Genomic DNA, 27,456 nt, shown 5'->3' with positions numbered 1-27,456 from the left:
TGTGGGAGGACAATATTGGGAGGATATCAAGCCTGCGGTATGCAAGGCTTCAATTGGTACAATTGCTAATAGAGTGTCTTTTTATCATTCATTGGTGCCAGGTACAGTGGGAGCCGACAAACCCCTCATTTGTGTCGGCGACGAGTGAGGGCTCAAAAGAGATGATTATGTACATTTGCCTAATGAACTGTCTCGCTGAACGGCGTTGAGACGGAGGATTTCAAAAGGGAGTATTGGCTTAGTCGAGTCTAAAGAGAGGCGGGCGAGGAGAGAGGAGACACAAAAGAGAACAGACGTGTTGAGAGCAGCAGCAGAGCAGTGTGTGGGTCGACTATTGTGAGATGTCATTAACCCTCAACTGCAACTTGGTGGATCCACTGCCCATATTGGTGTTAGGATGTGTTACAGTGTGTCATTAATGCGGTACAGGACCATGTCCATGGGTGAATACATGGGCGAATACAACTACAAAACTAAGAACTAAAGCCAATAACCAAGTCCATGGAGACATGGCAGGGGCGATGTGTTTCATTATTTATTCTTCCGCTTTTGCGTTGGCGAGGGTACAGGCAAAGGGGTGAACCTGTGTCTCTCTTAGGCAGCCTACATGCTCGGCCCACATGGGCACTCATGCCCAGGGGAGAGTGCAGCTCTCCACTCTGCGTCAATTTTAAAGGGACTATTTTGTCGCACTTGGAACGCAACACGGCTCTGGACATGCTTTCGCAGACCCAGAGCAGGGCCACTTTTACCAATATACAGAGCTCATATTCTTGGACCTAATCCTCCGGAGATCCATAAAGAGAGAGAAATGATCATAGCTCTCAGAGGAGTTAGATACGGGAAGTCGTGAGCAAGTCTGCGATCTTTTCTGCCTGAATGAATGATATGCCTGATAGAACAAACTTGTTGAACCTCATGTAATTCCGTCGCCCAACAACCCGGCTTTTGCCCAAAATCTATGTAAGCGCTCTGGAGCCGTGCAAGTTTACTGCAGTGGGTGACATGAGATTTAATACAGATCTGGCTCTGATTCAGCTTAATATCTGCTGCTTCAAAACTAGCATACACCAACAGCAACACATTATACTGAAAACTCCTTTGAAAACTGATGGGAAGCTAGATTCAAGACACTCAATTTGGAAGCAGTGAACGAATGGTGCTCGCATTGGTCTGCAATTAATTTGGCGCCTTCTCCTCACCATTAGACCGGGATTATAAAGCAAACGCATCAAAAACCAAACCGCGCCGTATTTGTTTTTGTCCAATTTGAGAACCTTCATTACCCGCCTTGCATCAATCTGAAAATCAATTCAGACATGCGATGTCGAAAAGGCGACTGAATTAATAGTAAAGCGGAGTTTGATTGAGTCTGCCGACTGCTGAAGGACAACGACAGTCAGCCAACGAACCAATCGTGTCTGATTGTCGTCATTGGAAAATAAAAAACACTTCTGCGCCCGTGCAGGACTCATTATATTGATATTGATCTTCTTGATACTGTAAAATGCAAAATCTCCACTGAACCCAATCTAGACCAATCAGGTTTGATGTATTCATAATGGATTACTTTAAACATGATGACAGGAACACTGGCTGTATACACACATATTATTTTATCTAGCATTAAAATTCACGTAGGGACTCAAGAAGCAGCAGCTTTACTGAGGAAAAAAACGAACAACCGCAAACAAAAGAACCACGAATAACACATACATTTTAAGGAAAGGAAAGTTCAAAAACAGAACAAAACTAAGGAACAAACACGACACTAACGCCACTACACAAAAGGACTAACTAAAAGAAGAAGCCAACTGAGGTCTCAATTAGGTAAACAGTGGGTGGGTAACAGAAGAAGTAGAGAGAAACAAATTGACAAAAAAACACAGGAAAGAATGCAGAAAGAAAAGAAAACGCCCAAAGGAATTCTGTTTAGGCATGCAAGCGTAGTTACATTCTCCCATCATGCATCAGGCCCTGTTATTTCCAAGTGCTGGGTTTCCATGAGAAACAAGTGCAAGAAAGCTTTCAGAGCAGAAGCAATACCAAAGGATGCAAACGAGAAAAGGCCCCACAATGCAAACTTAAAAGTAAGGAAACAAAACCCGAACTAAGCGGGTTTCTTTGAATCATTTCTTCTTTTGAATAAAGAATAAAGAAAATTGTCCTTCATAAGTATTTAGCATTTTTGATACAAATTTAGGATTTCATCAAATTAGTAATGAATCGAGCTTTGTAATAGATAAATATAGCGATCAACATGTTTTTTTATGTGGGTAAAAAAAGTGAAAAAGAAAAAAACACACCAACCTTCTCGAAGCTCTGAGGGATGTAAAGGGGTTGATGCAGAACACAATGACATGAGGAGAAGAGAAAAATAGGGGAAACACAGAGAGAGTAAAAAAAGCCACCTCAAGGCGTTTAGCTGCAGCTACATTTCTAGTTTTAGGTTTTCCCTCGGCTCTCTGTCTCTGCTATCAGTGACATCCGTCTTTAAGAAACTTGCCTGGCCCCTTAAAATAAGCTTTAACCCAAAACAATCAGATTCACCCCAGTGGCCGCGCTGTCGTCTGTTAGGAAAAATGGGCCGCCACTGGAGTAAAATCAAGCGTATCATCATTATCAAAATTCACACAAGCTCCTTAGCCACCTAGAGAGTTCCCATGGTGGCCGAATTTGCTTTCATTAGAGAACGAAACAAAATAAAGAGAAAAAAAAAGTTAAAAAAGTAAAAAAGAAAATAACCAATAGAAGGACACAGTTTGTGCTCAAATTAGCAGCTACAGTATTAAGATATTTACTTCAACCAGGTGGTTATGAGCAAGCCAAAAAGTGACATTATGACAATGGCTTGATTTTTGGATGGTCTGTGGCTACAGTCTTATAATCAAGTACTGTATACAACTGTAGGGTAATGTTCATTTGAGGTATGATCCCTACTGGAGCTGCTAATTTTAAGTGCAATTTGATTTGTGAACAAAACATACTAGTCAACATCAAATTTCAGAATTGAATGACAAATTAAAACCAAAAAGAGACAATCGACACAATCTAGGCACAACTTGTGCCACTGGATACAGATCATATGTAAAGACCATCCTAAAACAGGTGCTGTTGCTTCTGGGGACTGCACCAGTTACTGGAACTAAACTTGGTCTGAGGACATTATATATATTTTGACTATAGAACTCTTTGCATTCAGATTCTAAGATTACAAAATGTTGCCAATTGTTTTCTGTTTATTACGTCGATGGAGCTCTTCACTTAGATTACCGTGGGTCTTCTATTCTGCCACACAGGACATAAGCGTGTGGAGGTTAACTGCTTGACTCAGATTGCCACAGCATCACATCTAGACTGTACGGCAACTGGAGATGGACCTCTACTAGAGGAACGGTATTATTGCTTTAGGATTTTTAACTCCCTGGTAAGTCGCTCCTTCCGAGGGCATGATAATAACAATGATAATGAAAAGGCAGCTCCCTGACCCATTTCATAATGTAACAGCAGTGAATTATTTAGTGGGAACAAAGTTATTTGGTACACAGCGGGTACAAACTGAGCAGATATGTGAGGCATCTTTTTTAAATATGCACAAACTAAATAATACACGCCTAAAAATGCATCTGCCTCAATTTATTAAAGCTGCCTCACAAGGGATTCGTTATCGTTTAGCATTAGTGGTAGGGAGTAACTTTTGTCTTCCTCGCCTGTTTTGTAAGAAAATGACATGTTTACTCAGATTGATTGTTCTTCATATTTCCACAATTTCAGAATATAGCACCTAAATTACATATTTTAAGACAAAACGCCAAAATAGTAATGCCGTAATACTGGCAATGGATGTTTCTACTTTAGTGGTGCTGTGGGCATTGCCTTAGTTTATTGTACAGCAGCTCAAACCTTTTTTCCCAATCTGAAAGGAAGAATGGGGTTAAACATGCTGATTGGTTTGCAGTAGGCTTTGCCACCCAATCAAAATCAGACTTACCGTCATATTCCTGTGAGTTAAAATCGATTCAGAAACATTTCTTTGACACTCACTTTAAGACCATTAACTTAGAGAATGACATGGGCGTTTGACAGTAAACAGATTTAAAAGTCTACTACAACTATTGCCCACTTACTTGAATAATTACTGACCACATACTTTGTCACCATAAAAGCCTACATTTTGTATATCTGCTTCGTCAGGGTATTTGGGGCTTTCAGAAAGGGAGCATATCAAGATTAAAAGACACCAATTTGAATTGAGCATTATAACAGGGAGGAGGGTTAGTTGGTGGGATACAGTTCAACACTCTTCACTGCAAGTTAAATTAGCATTAATGAGGAACAATACTTGTATCAATGTCACAAGGATTATGTAAATAAATCAGATTTGTCTTGCAAATACTATATGATACACAATAGTGCCCCATTCGAAGTTGTAAGAAATTGTATTGTCCCCCTTGGTCACGATTTCTTAAAATTTGACTTCCTAGTGCACTTAGACTGAGCTGCCCTCTGGCAGCCATTTCCGTCAAAGTAGTAGAAGGTGTTCTGGCCTCCGGCGCCTTGTTGCACCCTACCTCGCACATATAGGTTAGCAGGGGATGAGTAGCGCACGCCTTCCACGTTAGACGCCACGCACTCGTACTTCCCCTGGTCCGTCTCCTCGCTGTTCTCAATCTGCAGGGCACCTGGGAAAGACAACACCCGACAAAGACAAAGAGAGAGACAGAGAGAGAGAGAAGAAGAGGAAGGAGGAGAGAATTATTAGTAAATCTATAATGGCAGGAGAGTCAAAAATCCTTCTTAATGGAAAGTATCCCTCATAAATTTCTCAAGCCCGTTTCGTTGAAAATGGTTCTCTCCTTAACACTAATGCATACTGCCTTCCACTAGCCTCGCTAACCCACGAAAAATGAAATAATTAAATTGGTGAACTAAATAAGTCAAACTAAATTTGCTGTTAAATGTGTATGGAAAAGATCCCTGTACATGTTTTTCTCCTCAAACATCCATGAGTGCCAGTGGTGCCAGTGGCATGATAGACAAGACGCTGAGAGGTTACGATTGAATGGGGATGGACAGATCCCCCTTCACATAGCACTCACTGAGGGAGTGTGTGTGTGTGTGTGTGTGTGTGTGTGTGTGTGTGTGTGTGTGTGTGTGTGTGTGTGTGTGTGTGTGTGTGTGTGCGTGTGTGTGTGTGTGTGTGTGGGGGGGGGGGGGGGTCATGGGAAGATCTCCAGACATATGATTCATCAGTTCATGTCCAAAATGAGCAACTCTGAAGCACTCTAATTAGTGCAGCATATCCATCCCCACTGCTGCACCACAGAGTGAATAATTGCTAAAAGTGAGATAATTCATTGTGTATGTCCGTATCCGTGGCTACAGGGACACCTTCTTCAACCTTAGAACATGCCAGATAGAGATGACCAACAAACCCCAGTTTCATGTTCAAGTCCCCATGTACAAGTCTCAATATGGGTTACAGACGAGTAAGACCAACGCTAGCTAACAAAGTAAACAGTGTGGAGAATGAAGTAGATCGAAGACAGGAGGTGAAACAATGGGTGTCAGATCATTCCTCGTTAACGCTCGACGACGGCTGCTCCTGATGATATCATTAGGACTTCGGTCTGGCTCGGCCTGCTGACAGATTGCCGTCCCTGCCTCCCTGACAAACAGCACCGGCGCTCGTTAGCGTTTAGCTAAGGCACATCAATATGCCACTGTGCCTGTGCTCCTTTGTCAGATACACCACCACTTCAAAAAATAAGTAATTCAGATATACCACTGCAGAAAGCTAACATGTTAAGGTCCCCCTAACACTCTGGTCTAAATAGGTCCCTATAATTAAGCAATAACGCCCGAGGACGTGTGGTACATGGCCAATATACCACGGCCAAGGGCTGTTCTTAAGCACGACGCAATGCAGAGTGCCTGTATACAGCCCTTAGCCGTGGTATATTGACCATATACCACAAACCCCCGAGGTGCCTTATTGCTATTATATACTAGTTACCAAAGTAATTAGAGCAGTAAAAGTATATGTTTTGTCATACCCATGTCAGCCAATCAGTATTCAGGGCTCGAAACACCCAGTTCATAACGAACCATATAAAGTGCATTCGGAAAGTATTCAGACCCCTTCACCTTTTCTTCATTTTGTTACATTGCAGCCTTATTCTAAAATGGATTGAATACTTTTTCCCCCTCATCAATTTACACACAATACCCCATAATGATAAAGCGAAACCAGGTTTATAATATTATAAAAAACAGAAATACCTTATTTACATAAGTATTCAGACCCTTTGATATGAGACTCAAATTTGAGCTCAGGTGCATCCTGTTTCCATTGATCATCCTTGAGATGTTTCTACAACTTGATTAGAGACCACCTGTGATAAATTCAATTGATTGGACATGATTTCGAAAGGCACACGCCTGTCTATATAAGGTCCCAGAGTTGACAGTGCACATCAGAGCAAAACATAAGCCATGAGGTCTAAGGATGGCACAGATCTGGGGAAGGGTACCAAAAAATGTCTGCAGCATTGAAGGTCCCCATGAACAACGTGGAAGAAGTTTGAAACCACCAAGTATCTTACTAGAGCTGGCTGACTGGATAAATTGAGAAATCGAGGGAGAAGGGCCTTGGTCAGGGAGGTGACCATAAACCTGATGGTCACTCTGACAGAGCTTCAGAGTTCCTCTGTGGAGATGAGAGCACCTTCCAGAAGGACAACCACCTCTGCAGCACTCCACCAATCAGGCCTTTATTGGAGAGTGGCCAGACGGAAGCAACTCCTCAGTAAAAGGCACACGACAGCCCGCTTGGAGTTTGCTAAAAGGCACCTAAAGGACTCTCAGACCATGAGAAACAAGATCTGATTTGATGAAACTCTTTGGCCTGAATGCCAAGCATCACGTCTGGAGGAAATCTGGCACCATCCCTATGGTGAAGCATGGTGGTGGCAGCATCATGCTGTGGGGATCTTTTTCAGTGGCAGGGACTGGGGGACTAGTCAGGAACGAGGGAAAGATGAAAAGAGCAAAGTACAGAGAGATCCTTGATGAAAACCTGCTCCAGAGCGCGCAAGACCTCAGACTGGGGCAAATGTTCACCTTCCAACAGGACAACGACCCTAAGCACACAAACAAGACAACGCAGGAGTGGCTTAGGGACAAGTCTCTGAATGTCCTTGAGTGGCCCAGCCAGAGCCAGACTTGAACCCGATCTATCATCTCTGGAGAGACCGAAAAATAGCTGTGCAGCGACGCTCCCCATCCAACCTGATAGAGTTTAAGAGGATCTGCAGAAAAGAATGGGAGAAACTCCCCAAATACAGGTGTGCCAAGATTGTAGCGTCATACCCAAGAAGACTCGAGACTGTAATCGCTGCCAAAGGTGCTTTAACAAAGTACTGAGTAAAGGGTCTGAATATTTATGTAAATGTGATATCTCCATTAATTTTTTTTTTTATAAATGAGCAAAAAATTCTAAAAATGTTTTTTTGCTTCGTCATTATGAGGTATTGTGTGTAGATTGATGAGGGAAAACACGATTGAATCCATTTTAGAATAAGGTTAACGTAACCAAATGTGGAAAAAGTCAAGGGGTCTGAATACTTTCCGAATGCACTGTGTTATGTTACTACCTTTACTCTGACTGCCTGCCTCAATTTACATGTACAGTATGATCTCTAGCTAAGAGTCTGTGCAAAATAGAGAGACATAGACTCTGAAAACATAGACTCTGAAACTCGACCCATTTAGAATTCTCTTATTTTCTGTCTTTTTTTCTTATTTTCTCTCTTTCAGATCATCCCGTCCCCAATGGGGAGTCCTATCTGGCATGGCGAACACATACGGCAAACTGAAACCGTCTACCTGCAAGAACGCAGGTGGTGTTTTTTTGCTGTGTGTGGGGGACCTGATTTGGATCTGTTTGATGTGCGGTTGGCGCAGCGAGTGCCAGAGTCACGGCAGGTGGGCTGGAGCGTGTTCAGAGGCCTCCTCAGTTGGACGGCAGGGAGGCCAGTGAATAAGAACCATGTGAAGTCTGACTCTGGGCAGAGACAGTTCCAGAAATTTCTGTTGGCCCGAGCTGAATTCTGAAATCTTTAAGCTGATTGAAGGCCGGCGACAGAATTTTTAATGCCTCCATAAAGTACTGGGGATAAATAAACAAAAAAGCCTGGGTGTTTACGAAGAGAGCAAGCCCTTCTCTCCCTTCCTGTGACCATAGATCTTCGGTTGGCCCCTCTTGCCATGGGAATGCTTTAACACCTTGACACTGGCTATTATTTATCTGTTTCTATATTTATTTGACTCCCTGAACCAGAATGAATAGAACTAAAAGCAGTTTCTAACCAATACCTACAGACGCCAACTGAAACATTTTTATTCTTAACCTTTTCCTAGCAGACACAAACAATCAATAACACTGATGTCGGCACCTAGGTTTCCGTCCAATTGGCGACAGATTTTCATGCAAATATTCTCACATCCACATAAAAACAATACGCACATTTTCCCACCAGAGATGCGTTCCATCAAATTGACTTGTGCGTGATGACGTAGTGCACATACAAATAACGTTTGCAGTTAAAGTGCAATGTACCGAATCAAAAAAAGTTTAATGGGTTTCCATCGCATTTTCAACTCTACTGATGGTTTTGTCACAAAACTGTGGCGTTATATAGCGAATGTGCCCACTCTGGTATTGCCAAGTGCGCTCTAGCTAACAGCACGCATATACAGTGCAGGTATAGCCTACATGAGGGTTCCCCAACTGGCGGACCGTGGGACGAAACTAGTTGATGATCCCCGGGCTACATGAAGAGATTATTATGGGAGTCATAGTGGGAGGATTACAAAACATGTCATCGCGTAACTCTAAATGTCTATACATATTTACGCATAAAAGCATTTACGATGCCATTTCTCCCGTAATTAACTTTACAGACACAGAAAGATCCCACCTTGTGTAGCGTATTTTATTTTGAGGACATTTGGAAAGTTTACCGACAGATTTTGCACTTTCCATCAATTCTGTCGCGATGTTTATCCAACATGTAGTTCACTTGCACAAAAAGTCGGATGGAAACCGGATTATTGCCCGTTTGCGTGAAACCTCACTGATTCAAAGTGAGAGAATCTCAAAATGACTACATAAACAGCCGAGCCAAATTAATGATACACTAATTAAAACCAACGAGAGGCTCCTGTGGATTGAGCTTTTCAAGCAAGGAGCGACTTTGAGTGAGTGTTTGTGTTTTATCTGTGCTTCACTATTTTAGGTAACTCCTTTCTAAGAGCCATCAGCTGGTTCTAGGGTACCCACTGACTTCATTACATAATTGCAGCCATTATTTCAAAGTACATCTCAGGAGTACAGAGAGTTCTTAAGCTGGGAAGAGCAGGCAAAATCACAATTTTATTCTATTTCAAGTCGCTTTCTCCCTCGATCTGTCAGTCTCTTTATCGTCAAATCGCTTCCTGGAACAGAGCTGGCAAAGTAATTAATCGTTTCCCGTTGCATTGGCGCTATAGATTTCATATCCTTTATTTAGTATTCCTTTCTGTTGTGCATGTCTGCTCGAATTGTGTCTGCCTGTGTCATAGAACGTAATTCTTGTATACAATGGCTATAATTTCTGTTCAAACTCATTTGCATTAATTAATTCACTGTGCTCAAGTCTCTCTCTCTCTCTCTCTCTCTCTCTCTCTCCATCTAATACATAGCTAATTCTGTATTTTTTGACCAAGCAGTCCCTGGCCAACTGAGGGTACCATCTTTAAAGACAACAGGCCCTAGAGCTCTTTTAACATGCTGGAATCCAAACAAAATGTCTTTGATGTTCCTTCTCTTGAAACCACCCCACCGCCTTCTCGAAATCCTCTCCACCAACTCACCCCCCCCCATTCTCTTTCATTTTTGTATGACTATTTTCCATGTATTTTGCATAATTCCTCTCCTAGTTCCCTGGCAGCACCCTGACAGCCTGTAGCTTTCCAGAACGTGCACGGCCATTGGCGTTACTTGCCATTTTTTTTGTCTTAAAAAAAAAACAGCAAGAAAATAATAACACCGGAAAAATTATCTTGCGCCAGCAAGTGGCAATGTGCACAAAGCTCCACACGGCCACACAATGGGGGCTTATGGATGGAGACCTGCCGAATGTCTTTTAGATAAACAGCAATTTACAGCAACACTAGCACAATGGCCCTCGAAACACGCCAATAAAGTTCTCTCTCCGCAGGACATGCTGCATGCCACGAACCCTCTCCAGCTGTGAAGTCTTATCACAAGCACAACAATAACGACAATAATAAAGTCTTCCGGGCGCACGTCTATTTTGTTTCATCTCATTAGGGAAAAGGACGTGCTTGCCATACCACACATCTAATGGGCCATGTTTATGGCTGATTAGTCCGTGAATAGTGGACTAGTCCATCACAGCTGGACTAGTTATAATTGAGCTAGCTAGTTCTCAACGAGCCAACTAGCCAAAACTAGAGGCAATGAGATATCCACAACTATGTGATATCGATACTACTGCAGTGCCCTTGGGGGTAGAGAGAAAAGAGGGAGGCTCCTATTCCCAAATAACCCCGAATAGCCAGGCTCATCCACAAGGACGTCCCTTTCAAGACAGGTCTATCTCAACTCCCCTCTCTCAACTCCCTTCAGACAACCACCTCACCCCCACCATATCATCATCACCAGAGAAGAAGATGTCGTCAATGATGGCTCTAGCTCCCCTGGTTAACAGCAGATGTAGGCTGATCTGATGCAGTGTCGAGGAAGGCAGGTGTGATAATGAGAGGCCTGCCAAGGCGTGCGCCACACAAATACACGCCAGGCTATTAGAAGTGGGTGGCGATGACGAAGGAGAGAGATGGGGGGAAGAGAAAGAGAGGGAGGGTAAGGGAGGGGAGGGGTCTGGCACAGGCAGATGATTAATTCCAGAAAGTGCCCGCGGCCACAGGCTGCCCACCCCATTGCCTCCGTGCGCAGGCTTGGCCATGTGTACCCACCCAGTCCCATTTGTGTAATTCAATTAGTGCGGGCTGGCAGGCCCTGATTGATTTGTTTAGGAGATCAACAAGATGGCTGGCTGTGGTTTAACACCCACAGCAGAACTCGTCCAGGCCTGAGGGTGGCGCAGGAGAGAGAATCTGTATTTTTCATCTCTCCTTGCATGTGTTCTCCTTTTTTTTCTTCTCCAATTCTTCTCATCTCCTTTCAATTCAATTCAATTCAATTCAAGGGGCTTTATTGGCATGGGAAACATGTGTTAACATTGCCAAAGCAAGTGAGGTAGCAATACACAAAAGTGAAACAAACAATACAATACAACCTTTCTCACTCTGCACTGTTACTCTCCACCTCTTCCTTTTTCTCTTTTCAACTCCCTTCTCTCTCATCTGCTTTTCTCACATAATCCTCTCTGCATTTGTTTAAAGCCACACCTTTGAATACATTTGAATACAACAACCAATTCACACTATTAGGGGAAAAACAGGTTCCCAACTGTGTTAAGAACAGTGACAACAGTGCTTTCCCAAATCAAAGCGTGCTGGAGAGAGAGAGAGAGAGACAGAGCAGTCTGTTTGAGAAAACAGGAGCAAGCAGGGAAAGGTGACAGCGCTGTCCAAATCTGTTGTCCCCTCTCTCACTGTCACTCGGACCACGCTCAATCGCCACCCCAAGGTCATTAGATGTGAGCACACCAGCAGAGGACCCCGAGACGTGATGCCATTGTTTTCGCCATCCATCTGGCGGCTTGTAACGCTCTCATAACACCTGTAATGAACGGCAAGTAGGGAGTCCACTGCTTTTCTTCAGGCCAGCTATGGCACTCTTGCATGGCAATAGTGCTGACAGTAGTTAGGCCAGTTTCGGGGCGCACACGGGGGTAAATAACACGAAACAAGTGGCCGCTATGTATCACGGCATCTGTTGTGGCTTACAGGGACACTAGTGTCTGTAGAGCTAACATCCAGAGATCCCAACTTCATACACCTCAAAACAGTTGGTACAGTCAATCCTCCTCCTTTCCCGTGCCACTCCCTTTGGTTCTGCCTAGTTCCCACCATCCCTTGTGCTTTTATGCATCCACAAACCACCTGTGTCCCTGTAAATCATCTGGGAGAGGGGGACAGACCCCCACCCCCAACCCAGTTCAGGTCTCTGGGACTGGTTGCAGCAGAGTTCCGACAGTGAGGGAACTGTCCGTTGTGGATCGCTAAATCGCATTATGCAAATGCAAAGTTCATAAGTCACGCTCGCTTTTGTTCCCCACGCACGCTTTTTAAGGGGACCTTTTCATGCCAGACATTATGGATACGGTTGTTCGCTGGTTTACGGACAAGGTTGTCTTGGTTCAAGGATTTCTCCTTCATGTACTGGGGATCGTGGTGTAGTTGGAGTTTGTTTATTCGTCTACGGGCTCGCTCATGTATGGTAATAAAAAGATAGGTAAAGAGCTTTAACTGACGAATACTAGTATCACTCCTCAAACAAAAAGATGAACTTGTTGATCATAATAACATCCTAACCACCCATCCCTGCCTGCCACTATTGGCCCAATCCCCCGAAATATGAGGTGAAATACTGACCGAGAAATTAGACGTTTACCTACCTGCTTACCGCTGTAAAGGAAGCCATTTTATTTCAAACACAGTTAAGATCACGTTAAAACATTAGAGTACAAAGATCAACCTTTGGGAGATAGTGTGGCCCAGCTGGATGATCAAGGGTATAGGAATAATCCAATGTGGACTTTGACCTTCCATATCAGTCACCACAGCCAAGGTAGCAATCATTTCCCACCATTTCCTGGGCTCCATTCAACCGTCACATCCTCTCCCTTATAGCCTATCATTTGGTTTGGACAATATATCTCGTATGCTGTTTAATGCAGTGGCCACAGCCATTTTAGAAATGCCCAGTGCCTATTCCCGTACTCCACTTCATGTTCCTAAGCCGCGCCACACTGCAGCAGCAGGGGATGGAAATCAAACGTAATTTATGCGAGTTACTCCGACATTCCGGGAGCGTCTCCTGCCAGGACTCATAAGGAGGCGGCAGCGGGGCGGAACATTAACATACGTAATGTGGTCATCGCCCCGGCCGCCACTGCAATGGGAGAGGATATCAGGGCTGACGGAGGGGGTACAGTTTACCCAGCATTCATTAGCCTGGTAAGATCAACAAATACTTCCCAAAACCCACCCCGCCATCTCCAAACACTTGAAATGTCAGAGGCAAAAGCAAACAAACTACCCCCTAATTACCCCCCAACTCCAACGCCAGATTGAAATTGCATCGGTAGTTCTCACATTGAAGGGGTTAACAAACACAGAACACACACACAGACACACATGAAATACGCTACGGATGGAATGAAACACAAAAAGGGAAAAACACAGACACGTACACGCATAGACAAAGACACAAAGGACAAAATATGAATGTTAGCTGGACATATAAGAAGGCTTGATTTCTTTGGAGAAGGAGCTCACTCAGTTTAGTCACTTCATTTGAATAGGGGTGGTTAAGTCTGGTTAGATTAGAGGTTAAGGTTCAGTTTTGTTGTTAGTTAAAGTCTTACCTCGGATGGGGGTACCCTCTGGAAGAAGAGATACAAAACGAAGAAGACAACAGTTTAGTTCAAGATTAACATTAGTAGGAGCCAGGAGTTATTTGTTTGGTGAATCGACCAGTTCCTTGCTAATTGGCCGTAATTATCAAAGTGTTTAAGAGTTTCTTGTCAAGGGAACTTTCAAATTCATTGGGACTGGAAAGACCTCCCACTGCTGGTCTCACAAAGGAACAGGGAGTTAGTATGGCGGGCACACTCTCGTCCCTTATCTCCTCCTCTCCCTCTCTTCTCCTCAGCCATATTAAGGGGGGAACACAATGAGTTCAGAGAGAAGCTTGGGGTCTTGGCGTGTGTGTTTTATCATTGCCACTATTCCCACTGATAAGGCAAGTCGAAATAGGATTGGCTTTAAGTCGACATGCCTGCTAAGATCACGTAAAGCCTTTTCCCAGCTAAGTGACCTTGGGGTGGGAAGCCAAACAGTTGACAGCTCTGTTACTCCTACCAGACTACCCACACTCTGTAGAAGAGAGGCTGGGCAGAGGATAGGAACTGTAATGAGCATTGGGTTTGGCACCTAATTGGGAGGGTAGCGCGGCTCTCCTGGGGTTCTGAGCTGCTACCTAACGTACAGTACGTCCCCCTGGAACAGAGACGTGAGTGGGAAAAGAGAGCCAACCTAACTCCAGTCTTTCTTTCTTACTCTCTTACTATTATTTTCAGTCTCTGCCGTTGTGTCTCTTTTTACTCGTACAATCTCTTTTTTTTCTTGCTCCTTTTCCTCTCTCACACTTTCACCTTCCCTTTCTCTCTTCAATGCTCTTCCTCTTTTTTGTGCCACTCTTGCTACCTCTTTCTCCTGTATCTCTATTTCCCTCAATCTCTGGATGAGTCAGAACAGCAGACTGACAGTGTTCTGCCCTGGGCTACCCCCTGAGAGTGCCACCAGGGCGGCGCCAGCCCAGTGGAGGTGCCCTATTTAGCGACCAGGCCTGCGGCACACAGCGCAGGGGTCAAAGGTTAATGCAGCCTGTTGTGGCTGACACCACAGCCATGGCCTGTGTGCCAGTGTGACTACAGGGAGCTAGAATCACAGACACAAAAGCAACCCTCTGTCTTTCATAGCTGGTCACTACAGAGAAGCTAAGTGTGAGGCGATGCTATGCTGTAAGGAAGCCACCGCAATGTTGGAACCACAGACGTGATTTATAACGGCTTCTGTTTTAGGGCTACTGTTCCTGCTCTGGGTACAGAGTGCTCCTTTGTTCTTCCAGCAGTGGGGAGGTTTGAGTGTTGAGCTTGGATGTTTTGCATGGTTTTCGATTCTCCATGGATGTTACAGTCCCAGAAATATATCACTTGCAGGTTCCTCGAAAATCTGGCAAAACATTTAATCCTTTTAAAATGCTCATATAAGAGATATCCAACAACACAGAAAGGGGGACAGGGTTTGGGTATGTTAAGTTGTTAGAGTTAGAGTTTAAGGGTAGCGGGAAGCTTGTGGATTTATTTGTTCTCCGGTGAAGTCAGAACTTTAGTTAGGAGTAAGAAGTTACTAGTTCAGGTTTGGTTAGGTGAGGGTTAGGTTTGGTTAAGGTTAGGTTTGGTTAGGTTAGGTTAAGGTTAAGGTTAATAAAGTATGTTTGTGAAGCAAGGATTGTCAACTGTGGATCCTGAGTAAAAAAGAGGGGATAGGAAGATTTAACAAATGAGTGCATAGAAAATTAGTTGTGAAGTTCAAAGCGATTTGGTCTGAAAGAAACATCAAAACCTACAATGTAATTATCATTTTCACAGAACATATCTGAAAGTAAAGAAAAGGGAGCAGAAAGGAAACAGGGAAATAAAAAGACTAACTATAAGGTTTATCCTTCTTTCAGAGCCTAAGTGAAGGAATGACTTGTTAATCACTGAAAATTAGGAAAAATCGAAAATGTCAGTGCTCAAGAGACTAACTATGCATTTACAATGCCAATGCATATGTAAATTGAACACCGAAGGGCTCTGGTTGAGCCCGACCACTAAGGACGATGAAAATCAGTCTGTGTGCGTGGCACCAATCCAGATCCACCTGTACTATTACAGTATATAAACTCAAGTCATAAACTCTGATTTTTAAGCTCCGGTGAACTGTGACTAGATCGGCTTAAGGTGAGAGGGACTTAAATGTACCTTAACGGCCAATGACCTTCTGTGCAATAGCCAGCAGTGGCATCATTGACTCTGCATAATGCCTCAAACCGTGTGTGTAAAATCCTACATGTGGAGGAAAAAAAGGATTGTTGTGGATGTGGCTAGGTGTCCAGAGGCAATGCCAATCAGGACACCTAGCCCATCTTGGTTGGAGTGGAAAGAGGTGTGGGGTGCGGTGGGCTGGTTGGGCCAAGTGCCAGGGTTTGACCCCCCCGGATGTCTGGATGACCTTTTCGTGTCCATGGAGACCCCTCTGGGCTCCTGGCACCCTGGATGTTACAACACCTGGTCGCCACCACATCTGTACATCTGTCTGACCGAATCATGCCAGCTCCTACTGTTCTATCCCTGCCCATGGATGATGTTCTGTGATGTTTAGTGCATCTGTGCTTGCCCACCATTTGTATCAATGATGTGTGTATGCACAATAGTTCTTCAGCATGTGTATGTGCGTGTGTGTGTAGAAAAAAGTCCACAGCAGGCTTGTAGCGCCGAACCGTCCAGTATCTTGGGGCGAGATTCAGGTCATATGCCAAACCTGTCACATGTCAAAACCATTGCTTCAAAGAGACTGAATAGAGACCTCATTCTTTAAGAATATGTACGCATCCCACGTTACTCTCGCCCTCTCTTTCTCTCCCTCGCTTCTCTCTCGCTAATCTGCCCAGCCTGACAAGGCCAGCGAGGGCCTGGGGTCGGGAGCCATGGGGACGGGAGAGAAATGTCAGGCCTCCTTCACACCTCCGGAGGAACTCACCTCGGGGATTCCGCATGCAAATATCACAGCTCTGCCAGCACAGCAGTCAGCACTGTCTCCAGAGGCTCAACACTACACGAGCTGCGTCCAAATGCAGCTCGTGTTTTTTATCTGGCTATAACGCCATCTTTTTAAGATATGGGGTGCACATGGTAAACACAGTGGCATGTGATACTGGGATGGTAGTGTGTGTTTGTGAGGGACGGGGGTTTTAGAGTAAGCTGCTGAACGCTCAGTACCCCCCACCCCCACCCCCCAATCCACATTGTGGGACCCATCAATCCCAGAATCGCCCCTGGGTCAAGTCTGCCTGCAGCTAATTCAAGTGACTACAGCAACAGCCAACCAGCAACCAGGTCACGCAAAGGCAAAAAAAAGACAGCCCTTATTCAGGAAGTTTAACCACCATGGGAACTTTTCCAACTTTTGTCCTCGGCTTTTAAAAATGCATGTCTCCAAGGGCACTGCCGACAGTGTCAGGAGTGCTGTACACACACCTGGATACGTTCCCATATATCACTGACGAAGAGATGCCTGGCACCGAAACGAAAAGTTAATGAATGCCTCGGCTTCAAACAAATGGAGAGAGGCATGGCGTACTCGGCGGAGAAGAAAGCACCAACCTCCGAACTTCACTGAACAAAGATGGAATCTGAAACGCATCTCTCACACCTCAAGAGAGAAACAATATTGAAGTATTTCTTCTACCTTGAGCGTTTGAAGCGTCTGCTCCGTTCCTTTTGAAAAGGGGAATTAAAGATGAGAGTTCAGCTGCTTGACTGGAAAGGATCGCAGCTGAGGGGGTTTGGGTGCGCAGGCCTTTGCTCATCAGCATAAATTCAGCTTGCTGGTGGACTGGGGTCTCCAGTAACAACAGCAAGCCATCGTCAACAGAGTCGTGCCCCAAAGCTATCATCGCTAGAATAGGCCTTTATACCAGACAACTGGGCATGAATTTGAAACGCCCTTTAATTTGCCCCAAAGTATAATAGAGTTATATAAAACGCAGGCCTCTGATAAAATCAGAAGTGTAGAAATGTTGTAAAAAATCAACACAAAAAAAAAGGGCTACAAAGCTTTAGTTTGAGTTTAAACAGACAGTGGGGGAGTACTGGGCAGCAGTAAAAGTATTTCTTGAGAAAATATTTGGCTCAGAAGGGAAGGTCGAGCTGGCCACAGCGCGGGGGCTGGAAGGTTCAGCCACACAACGCTCCTGCAACGCCCCCAAAACCTGGAAAAAACTCCAATTCACCCCGTCACCACTAGACTTTCCAAGCCTTTTTAGACAGGGTCACTGAAGCCCTCGGCTGTGTGCTTTCTCATGTGTGTGTGTGTGTGTGTTTGTGTTGGTGGGACAAATGTAATATTTGTCTATCCCTAAAACACTGGATTTTTAGGTCATCTTAATATGTTTATACTAGTACACTCATCTCATTGTCCTACACCTCAGTAACAGAGTCAAACCTCTACACCACAGTATTTGGAACTGTCTACATAGAACCATATGACAGAGGTGGTGAGAGTAGCTTGGCCAACATAGTACTGTTTTTAAGTAGAGGGTGAGAAGTGTGTGTGGGACACACAAACACACACCCCACCCAGGTTCCTGTCCTTGTTTCACCTTTCTACTCAAATCTGGGAGCCAAAGACGGTTCACATTCGTGGGAGGGAATAGAGAAAAAGTCAAAAAGAGAGGGTAGGAAAAGGACAGAGAGGGGAAGATGGGGAGGAAGAAGGTGGAGGAGAGGACGTGGGGCATGCATTTTAAAAGTAGTTAAAATGCCATCTGCTTAGGGGACAGTGGGGGGGGGGGGGGGGCTTGTGGACTTAGACACTTACCAAAGGCTTCTGGAAATTATAAGGGGAACAGAAAAACAAACAGAAGGAAGGAAAAACAGAACAATTTATTTTACGCTTTGGTTTTACTCCGGGAGTAGTACCACATAGAGTTCTGGAATGACACTGTTTAGGTGGGTCTTTTATTACCCGAGAAGGCAAATATTACATTTTTCACACAAAATGTCATATTCACACAGGCGTTCAGGTAGTAAAGATGTTAGCATTGAGTAAATGTAGCTTGTGTGTAAAACTGTGCCGTACTTAAAATCTAAAATGTTAAAATTGTATTTGATTATATTTAATTGAATTATTCTGGCTTTATTACGTAGGGTTGTTACTTGACAAAATCTAATTTGCCAAATGCCTTATTCATTGTCAAATGCCAGGAGGTAAAAAAATCTGTGATGCATATCAGGGACAAAGTATTAACCAATGTATTTGTACGTGCTTATAAAATAGGAATACATTTTTACATTTTAGGCACTTTAATTATCGAACAGTGTTCAACTGCAGGTTAGAGAATTAGTTATTTGGTTGAATTAGTTATTTTGTTGTCCCCTTTTGTTCTTGTTATTGTTATTGTTTAGTGGTGAGAACTGTTGTGGGTCAGCTGAAGGTCAAATGGAGGTTGTTGAAGTCTGCATGATGTGTACTCAGAGTGACACGTCATCGTTTCAACAGACAGACAGACATAACACACAGAGAGATACAGCGAGGCAATCCGCACTGGGTGCAAAATGCAGACGTGCACAGAAAAGTGAAGACGTTGTCGAACAGAGAGACAAGTGAGAGACGCAAACATGGGGTAGATGTGTACAATATCAGACAGCTCATAAGACGAAAATACTCTACCAACCCACCGCACCCACCTTTCCCTGAAACTCTTTGAGCCTCGAGTGAGCAAAAAGGTGCAAAACACACAAACATCTCAGGATGTCAAGCCTAATCACGTTTCAGTATGCATGTTTGTCCGTAAAATCAAAAAATGAGGCTTAATGAATATGCCTCCTATGGTTAGAGCCCAGGAAGAGCCCTGACCGTGTGCTAAAACGAGCTCTAGACCCTAAACATTAACATAAGTTAAGGCAAAAAACTTGCTTCCTAGGAATCCCCTACAGTGGACTGCTGTCCTCAGATAGGGAAGTCAAGAGCATTTTGCACACAACCTCGGCACTCCAAAGCACTCGGCGAGCTCCTGATACCCCCGCAGGGTAAACCCTGTCCGCTAACACCAAGACACGGAGCACTCGGAAAGTTGTACAACATCATCTAAGTGAGCTAACACTTTCTTTTGACACCATGGGATTTCTTGTGGTGAAATTGAAGTGTAAATTTTCAGCTGCAACTTCTTGCGGGCCAAAGGTCATAGAAAACAGGCATTTGTTGTTTGCTACATTTCTTAGAGTCAAAGGTCCATAAAAACGTCAGTTTTCTATTTCGGTCATATCCAGCCAGCCTTAAAAATGGATACAAATCAAGTGTTTTTGTGTGCAGTTCGCAGTGATCATAAATAGGGCAAGAACTCGATTGCAACAGACTCTTTATTTAGTGTTGTCCACCCTTTTACATGAGCAGCTGCAAATCAAATGGGATGCACCGGATTTTTCTGATGGTGACAAATCATCGACCCACAATATCTACCCCCTGTTGCCTGGGGCCGCTCTTGGGCTGTCATTTAATTAGGTATATAATTATACTTTTTATTTACTGGGTCTCTCAATAAAGTTTAATCAACGGCAGCACGTCTTACAGTCTTGTGGGGGTGACATCTCGACCAAGCCTCTCTGTCTCTCTCTATGACACATTTCTGAGTCCTAGTGAATCCTTTTTGAGTGGTTCCTGCCCTCAATCAGAGGTATTGAACAGTATCGAGCGAAAATCATCCTGCCAGTCGTCGCGTATCAATCATAACGTTTCGACTCATAACTGAATCTCGTGCGCTCCTCTTTTTTTTGTACCATTTCAAAATCCTTCAAAATTAAATCGGGGCAGCTGAAGGTGTAGCTAAGCGACAGGACCTAGAAAGTCAAGAAGAATAAGAGGGCAGCAAAAAAAGTGCATCACTTCCTTACCTGAGCGCAGCTGTTTGATTCGCCCGTTACTTGCGTTGGGGTCTATGGGCAGGAAGTCCTTGAACCAGGTGATTTCTGGATCGGGGTTGCCGCTGGCAGCGCAAAGCATGGTGGCCGTCCGTGTGCGCTCCACCACTTTGAGCTGGGGACCCATGTCTATGTTGGGGAATCCTGTCGGGAGCAAGTCCTCTGTAGAGGGGACAAAGGAAAGAGTCACGGTTATTAATATTGGTTAAATGAATTGACTCGATACATCGCTAATGCAGTAGCACTACTGCCTAGTGAGTCTAAGTAAGAGTACCAAATGGCTATCGTTTATCAACACTCTTAGGTAGTTGGTTAAAGCAATAAATGTCCTGCTTTAATGTGACCAATTCAAATGGAGGCTGTGTTCCATGCGAGTCACAAGAGTGATCACTGTACCCATTCTAACACAGCTTAATGAGCATACCTCTACTTACACATAGGGAAGAGAATGGCATGAAGGATATTTCAAAATAAAAAAACAATACTTCCTTAAATATCATGATTGTATAACCTGATGACAGATCAGCACCCTAACTGTATCCTCTAATATGCATTATCACGGGCCTAAAGGACAGTGGCCATTCACGCTTCAGTCACCGAATATCCTAATCTGAACAACGGCAGACAGCTACACCTCTAGAGTTTGAGAGTACGCTCGGCGCAGAGACAGATCAACTCCGATAAACCAATAAAGCATATTCGGATCATAATTGATAAACCCACAAAACGACCCTCCTCTGAGGCCCAAGAAGTCACAGCCTTACTTACCAGGGGACGGGAGACACTGGAAACCGGCTCCCGAGGAGGGAAAAAGCAAACCTGACCGGCAAATGTTTTGTAATCCCAGAAACATCTGCCTCCTACTTCCTAATTCTAAATGGGTATATTGGGCTGAGCCAATCTGAGGAGACGCGGCAACCCACACAAACACAGCTGACCAATTAGAATACAGAATACCCAGCCTGAATTTCAAGTATCTGTGAGTGAGTATTCAAACAAATATAAACAACAGCTTGTGGCCGTTGTGTACCACCAAGCCCAAACCAACCACACTCCAGGACACAACTACACTCAAGGCTACGATTAGAGAAGTGCCTTGTCTATCACCACTGGTCTTTCCATAAACAAACACGAGTAATGCTAGTCAAAGCGCACTTTCCAACAGGGAGGGAACACATACAGCACTAGCAGGCTAATTAGCCATTCAGTTGTTGTACACTGTGGCAATTTAGCAATTACTGTAGTACTTGGTCATGCACGCCGAACCAATTTAGCGCTATCAAGCAACGAGGGGCTAGTTAGAGGTTCATAACTAGCAGTGCATTTAACGCTAAGTGTTATTAGAATGGGGGAATCTCCCATTGTTGCTAGTCTTCTGGACATGGGCTCTGGAGCGACTTCATGCCTGACCTCTACTCAGAAGAGCTGAGTTGTGACTCACGGTTGGGCATTGAGAACCTGGGACTACCCCCTGCGGTGTAATATGCATCAGACGCCTCCGGCTACTGAGCCGGCTGCGAAGGAAAAACACTGCCAACCTTACAGCAGAGGTAATCTCTTATCGTCAGAGTGCGGACAATGACCTCACATGAACTGCCAGGCATCATGACGGGCATGTCGACTCCTGGAGACCGCTTGATTGAGGAAATAAGGTCAGTCGGTTTAGTTTGAGTCACGGAGAGAAGAGTGGTGCAAGCAGGGGTAAGCAGCTCTCCGGGGAGAATAAGAGAGAGAGAGATTATCTGAGAGGAAGAGAGAGAATGAGAGAAAAAGTGAGGTTCGAGAGAAAGAGAGCGAAGATGCGTGAGAAACAGACAGAGAGAGAAAGCATGAGCGAGAGGCCTCTAAAGTAGGCCCCCTCACAGACTTCCAAGCACGGGTACTGACACCAGCAGAGCAGACTAAATATTTCAGTATTTGGTTCAAAAGAATGAGAGGCATTTGTGCTGTTTTAGGCTCCATGCCGAATCTTCCCCATCGATTATTAACGAAAGCTGATGTATGATCTCTTTGTACTGCGGTTCCCCTGAGGGCCGAACGCTGCAGCGAGCCTGTATTTCATCCCACACTTGAAGACGGGACAGAGCTGTGTGAGTCTCCCTTACTCTCTCTCTCTCTACTAGTCCCTCTGTGACATCAACGTACTATGTGTCAGACGCGTTAAGAGTTGTGGGACTACGCCACCCCCTCCGGTTATACTGGCAGGACAGACCTGTGTTTCCCCCCACAAGTGGCAGGCTATGCTGTCCCACTTCTCCAGGAGGCTCTCGGAGATGTGTGACGTTGAGCATCCATCCACGCTTTACATCCCATTCAATTCGCCCTCAACGGCCTGGAAGTGGGAGAGCAACTCCTCTAACCACATCTAGTAGTAAACGAAGCCGCGAGAACATATGATGAGTAATTTGGTTTGAGTATAATTCAATTGGCCGAGTGATGCAGGGTTCAGTGCAGAGATGTCTAGAGGAGCTCGGAGTGGCGGAGGGTGGGCAAAGGAACGGACGAGCAGTCGGACAACAAAAAGTGCTGGAGTGGAGGAATCGCAGAGCAATTACACTATCATTACCCGCCGTTCCCAGATCGGAGACAGCAGCCTAAATATCCCCCTCCTTGGTAAATACCATGCGGAAGCGATTAGCTTCCCCAGGAATGGTGTTGGATACAATCTCCCCTGCCGATAGAACCTGCCATGCAGGAATAAATAAATCACTGTTTAAAAAAAAGAATGTTAGTTCAGGGTCAGCCAGCCTGAGAGAGAGAAAAGAAAAGACAGAAAGACAGAGAGAGAGGGAGAGCAGACAATGACGAGAGTTGATTGTACCCAGAGTTTCTCCGAGGGCGCCCTAGGACTGGCATCGATTATATTTGTGTATGACTGGTGTTCTCCGCAATGACAACTCTCCGGAACAAATCAAATCAGCCCTGCTGCGACCCGATCGGTCAGTTGCGAAGACATTGTTTAATTCGCCAGAAGGGTGTCCGAACGCTCAACGCTCGTCATCATGCGTTCGTCAGTCACGCTGTGACTGGATTTTTACACAGGTAGCAAGTACACCCCCGCCTGGGTCAGCTCCGCAGTCCTGCCATTGCCTGTTTATGTTTTAGGGCTACGGCTAATGCACTAACCCCCACACCTATCCTTAAATGGAGATATTTCAAATGAATCCATTACACTAAAAATATCTCCGATCACTCAGCGGTTACATTGGCGTTCGCAGGAGAGGGGGGACGTTGAAAGCATACTTTACCCAGCATGCAAACCAGTTGTCGCCCCCATAGTTGTAGAGGGCTTTTGTTTACTGTCGCTTTTAGAAAACACGTGTTCCATTGATGCTTGAAATTGGCAGTGCCTTGCAATTACGTGTTGGTGCTCTTGCAGAGGAATTGGTATCTGGGCAGCTTAGTCTGACCCTGGCCATCCTCAGAGGCTGTGCGTCTGAAAGTGGTGTCATTATGACGATCACAATGTTGGATTACATATGTTATCTACGCCATCCAACAGCTGGCTGAGGACCCACAAAGTGGCGGCGCAAAGCAGGGACGGTGCTCATTATCCGTAATTGTCTTTAATTGTGCTGCGCTCTTTAACGTTATTACGCAAGAGACAGGTGCAAAGCCTTTAATCTGATAGGTAAGCCTAGCAACCACATGATGACACTACATCTGTGGACTCTCGCCTGCTGTCATGTCCCCTTTCTCGTTTCCCGCGAGCTACGGCCCACATGAGACGGTCATCTTGAGATGGAGTTTTTACACCCAAATAAATCCCGTTACTAAGGTTAAAATCATTCCACTTCTCCTGACCTGGACTTGTGAATCAGAGCGGACAGGTGTAAAATGCAACTTGATAGAGTAGCTATTGAAGCAAATGATGTCACCCTTTCTGATAGGCTGGCATCAAAACTCCATCTAGTACCATCCCGAAAGGGGTTGGGGACAAAAACACTTTCCCAGCACAGCCAGGGACTGCAGCAAATGCCATCGGTGAACCTCCATCCCCCACACTTATTACTCATATTATTATTTTCACTTACCGAAATGATTTAATTTCATCAGTGGCATAATCAGGTTAACTGATTACCCCTCGCCACAGCCAGCAATGGGGCTTTGGAAAAGGCTGTACATTAATATCACGGAGAGACTGTGGAGGGAGAGACTGTGGAGAGAGAGAGAGACTGTGGAGAGAGAGACTGTGGAGAGAGAGAGAGACTGTGGAGAGAGAGACTGTAGAGAGAGAGAGAGAGAGAGAGAGAGAGAGAGAGAGAGAGAGAGAGAGAGAGAGAGAGAGAGAGAGAGAGAGAGAGAGAGAGAGAGAGAGAGAGAGAGAGAGAGAGAGAGAGAGAGAGAGAGAGAGAGAGAGAGAGAGAGAGAGAGAGAGAGAGAGAGAGAGAGAGGAGAGAGAGAGAGAGAGAGAGAGAGAGAGAGAGAGAGAGAGAGAGAGAGAGAGAAAGCCTCAGTATTACCATAGCCTTTGAATAAATAGACATTTAACTATTCTGCAGCCCCAGCTGTTCGGACTCCGGAGATGGACAACTGAAGATCAACACAAGAGGAAAAGATTGACAGAGTTTGAGTTAATAGAGCGATCTTAATCAGGCTAGCTAGCTAAGTTCAAATTTGTTAGTTAGCTTACTAACTAGCGCCAACTGTTTACAGGTGGTAACCATAGCAACAAGGCCACTGAAGCAGGCTAGGGAGAAGGGTCCATCTGCAGACCGCATTTACTACATGCCACTCCCACTACATGCTGTGCTCACTATGCGTGACTTACTACATGCCGTGCCCACTGCCATTGAAGCTGCTAGCTAGCTAGGACACCGGCACACAGTCCTTTAGACTTGATTATTGACAATCTTGATTACTATTATTATTATTTTAATTATATTGCAAATTAATAACTTAATTTCCAAAGTACGCTGTGGCAATATGTACTTTGTTACATAATGCCAATAAAGCAATTTTAATATAATGTAATTCAATTTAGAAAGAGAGAAAGAAAGGGGAAAGCGGGATACCTAGTCAGATGTACAACTGAATGTATTAAACTGAAATGTGCCTTCCGCATTTAACCCAACCCCTCTGAATCAGAGAAGTACTGGGGCCTCCCGTAATCGACATCAACGTCTTCGGCGCCCGGGGAACAGTGGAGAGAGAGAGAGAGAGAGAGAGAGAGAGGGTCGGCTGGTGAGGCTGAAGATTGTTTGTGGGGGAAAGGTAGGGGGATGGCAGAAGCGGGCCCAGTGGGAAGCCAGGTCTTTCAGGGGGTCCTGGGTAACGCCATTTTTTGGCTGCGCCTGTGTCAGCATGGACCGCCACAAGGGGAGAGAAGCAGCATAGGAAAACGAATCACGGCCTCTTCGTCGTGCTCCCTTTCGGACTCCAATCTCAGGTAGATAATGGGTATTATGCAGCATGCGCTCAACCTCTCCTTCCCAGTGCACTGCATTTTCACAGTCTGCGTGCTCTGAGAGGTGACCGGCACCTATTGGTATTCTTCATGCTTACCGCGGCACCAAGAGCAGAATTTACATCCAAATCTCAAAACGGAGAAAAAGGTTTGGAGCCGCTCCAGATTGCAGTTGAACGCGTTTGCCGGGTCAGCTTTTTGAACATAACGGTTGCAGGGGTGACCCAGTGTGTCTGCTTGAGGAGAGCGGTTTAAGCTTCCATTCTGATGGACTGTCTGTGGCCTCAGCGGCTTCTCAACTCTTGTGCTCGTCAATTAAACAGTTCCCTCACTGCGAAGATAACTTTCCTCTGGCATATGAAGCGGTGCTGTGAGTGTTCCACAGACACTGTCCAGATCCCTGTAAACCCAGCGTACAACCTTATTAGGCCGCACTTGTAAAGCTATCATCGCAACTGGCCAAACTGCAAGTAGCCTTTGCCACAAGCAGTGTGTTCCAACCACTGTAACGGCAGCCCAGTAGCAGTTTTTTTTCTTCCCGAGAGCCACGTCCAATAACAACCACAGCTATAGCCTCTGGGGCTACACATTTGTCACGTCTGAAGCCTAAATGTGGACTTGTTTCAGTGAATGCTATTGGGTGCCGGAGAAGTGAGAATCCATGAAAACAGGGTGGACTAAAGTGCCAAAGGTCTTCACATTTCCCTACTTTGAACTCTCATCGCACTTCCCCTTTCTCCCAACAACCTCAATTGAACTGAACTTTATAGCCCATACAGCACTGAGATACAGCACTACAGCCTGACCACCAGTACTGACAGCCTTTGTGTCAAAGGCTCTCAGGGCCAGAGGCTACGTTCAGCAGCTCCCGCACTTCACAGCTGAGTCCAACACAGGCCGCCCCTCTCCCTACCTCAGCAAAAGACAAGAGAGAAGTAATTGCCCGGGACAGCTCCGACCCATCTCCTGCCTGCGAGGTGGCAGCACCAACTTTGAGCGAGAAAAAAAGCTCTACTCCGTTTCAGCCAGTGACGTAGTGAAGTTGCGCCCAGCGCACCCGGGTTCCTGCGTGGCCCAGGGTTAGACAGGAGAACTCCAGAGATGAGGCCCGGGAAGAGAGAAGAAATGCCTGTCCTCCGAGAGACGGCGCCAACCAGTCAAGTTGCATTTGGCAGGGGGCACCTCACGGCATGGGCTTTCATTTGCATTACACACCGCAATGCTGCAGTTTTGCCAATTAAACAACCTCCTTTCTATTAGTAGGCCAAATACACAGAACTATTTACTGCAAAATTGGCCTTATTACCTATATCTGTGTTTCAAGGGGTAGAATTTCAGTTCCATTTTTGACCCCCCCCCCAGTCAATAACAAATGCTTTAAACAGTATAAAACACACAAAAGGAATTCCAAATAATGCCTGTTCGCCCTCCACACAACAATGCAAGCTTGGATGCACACGGCCAGCGAGGCTGCATGAGAAGACTTAATTCACCTGAAAGAGAGAGGCCTTTTCAGAGAGGCCCCTCTCTCTAAGCCCATTCTGCAGCCGG

At 45.1% G+C, this 27,456-nt stretch overlaps 1 protein-coding gene across 19 annotated transcripts in view; it reads right to left on the bottom strand.

The window, feature by feature from the left end:
* Positions 1 to 27,456, bottom strand: part of LOC129811066 (receptor-type tyrosine-protein phosphatase S-like) — a 278,327-nt gene that overhangs the window by 88,880 nt on the left and 161,991 nt on the right. For 12 of the 19 annotated variants that reach the window (XM_055862203.1, XM_055862204.1, XM_055862195.1 and 9 more), the window contains 3 exons: positions 20,472 to 20,660; positions 4,572 to 4,682; positions 2,311 to 2,322 (listed from right to left, as the gene is read on the bottom strand). In XM_055862203.1, the coding sequence (XP_055718178.1) occupies positions 2,311 to 2,322; positions 4,572 to 4,682; positions 20,472 to 20,660 (312 nt within the window). The remainder of the gene's footprint in view (positions 1 to 2,310; positions 2,323 to 4,571; positions 4,683 to 20,471; positions 20,661 to 27,456) is intronic. The other 7 variants (XM_055862197.1, XM_055862199.1, XM_055862211.1 and 4 more) reach the window with 1 other exon arrangement.

Source organism: Salvelinus fontinalis, chromosome 14 (genome assembly GCF_029448725.1).
Source record: "Salvelinus fontinalis isolate EN_2023a chromosome 14, ASM2944872v1, whole genome shotgun sequence".
In the NCBI taxonomy this organism is placed as follows: domain Eukaryota; kingdom Metazoa; phylum Chordata; class Actinopteri; order Salmoniformes; family Salmonidae; genus Salvelinus; species Salvelinus fontinalis.
This window is presented reverse-complemented; position numbering and strand designations above follow the sequence as displayed.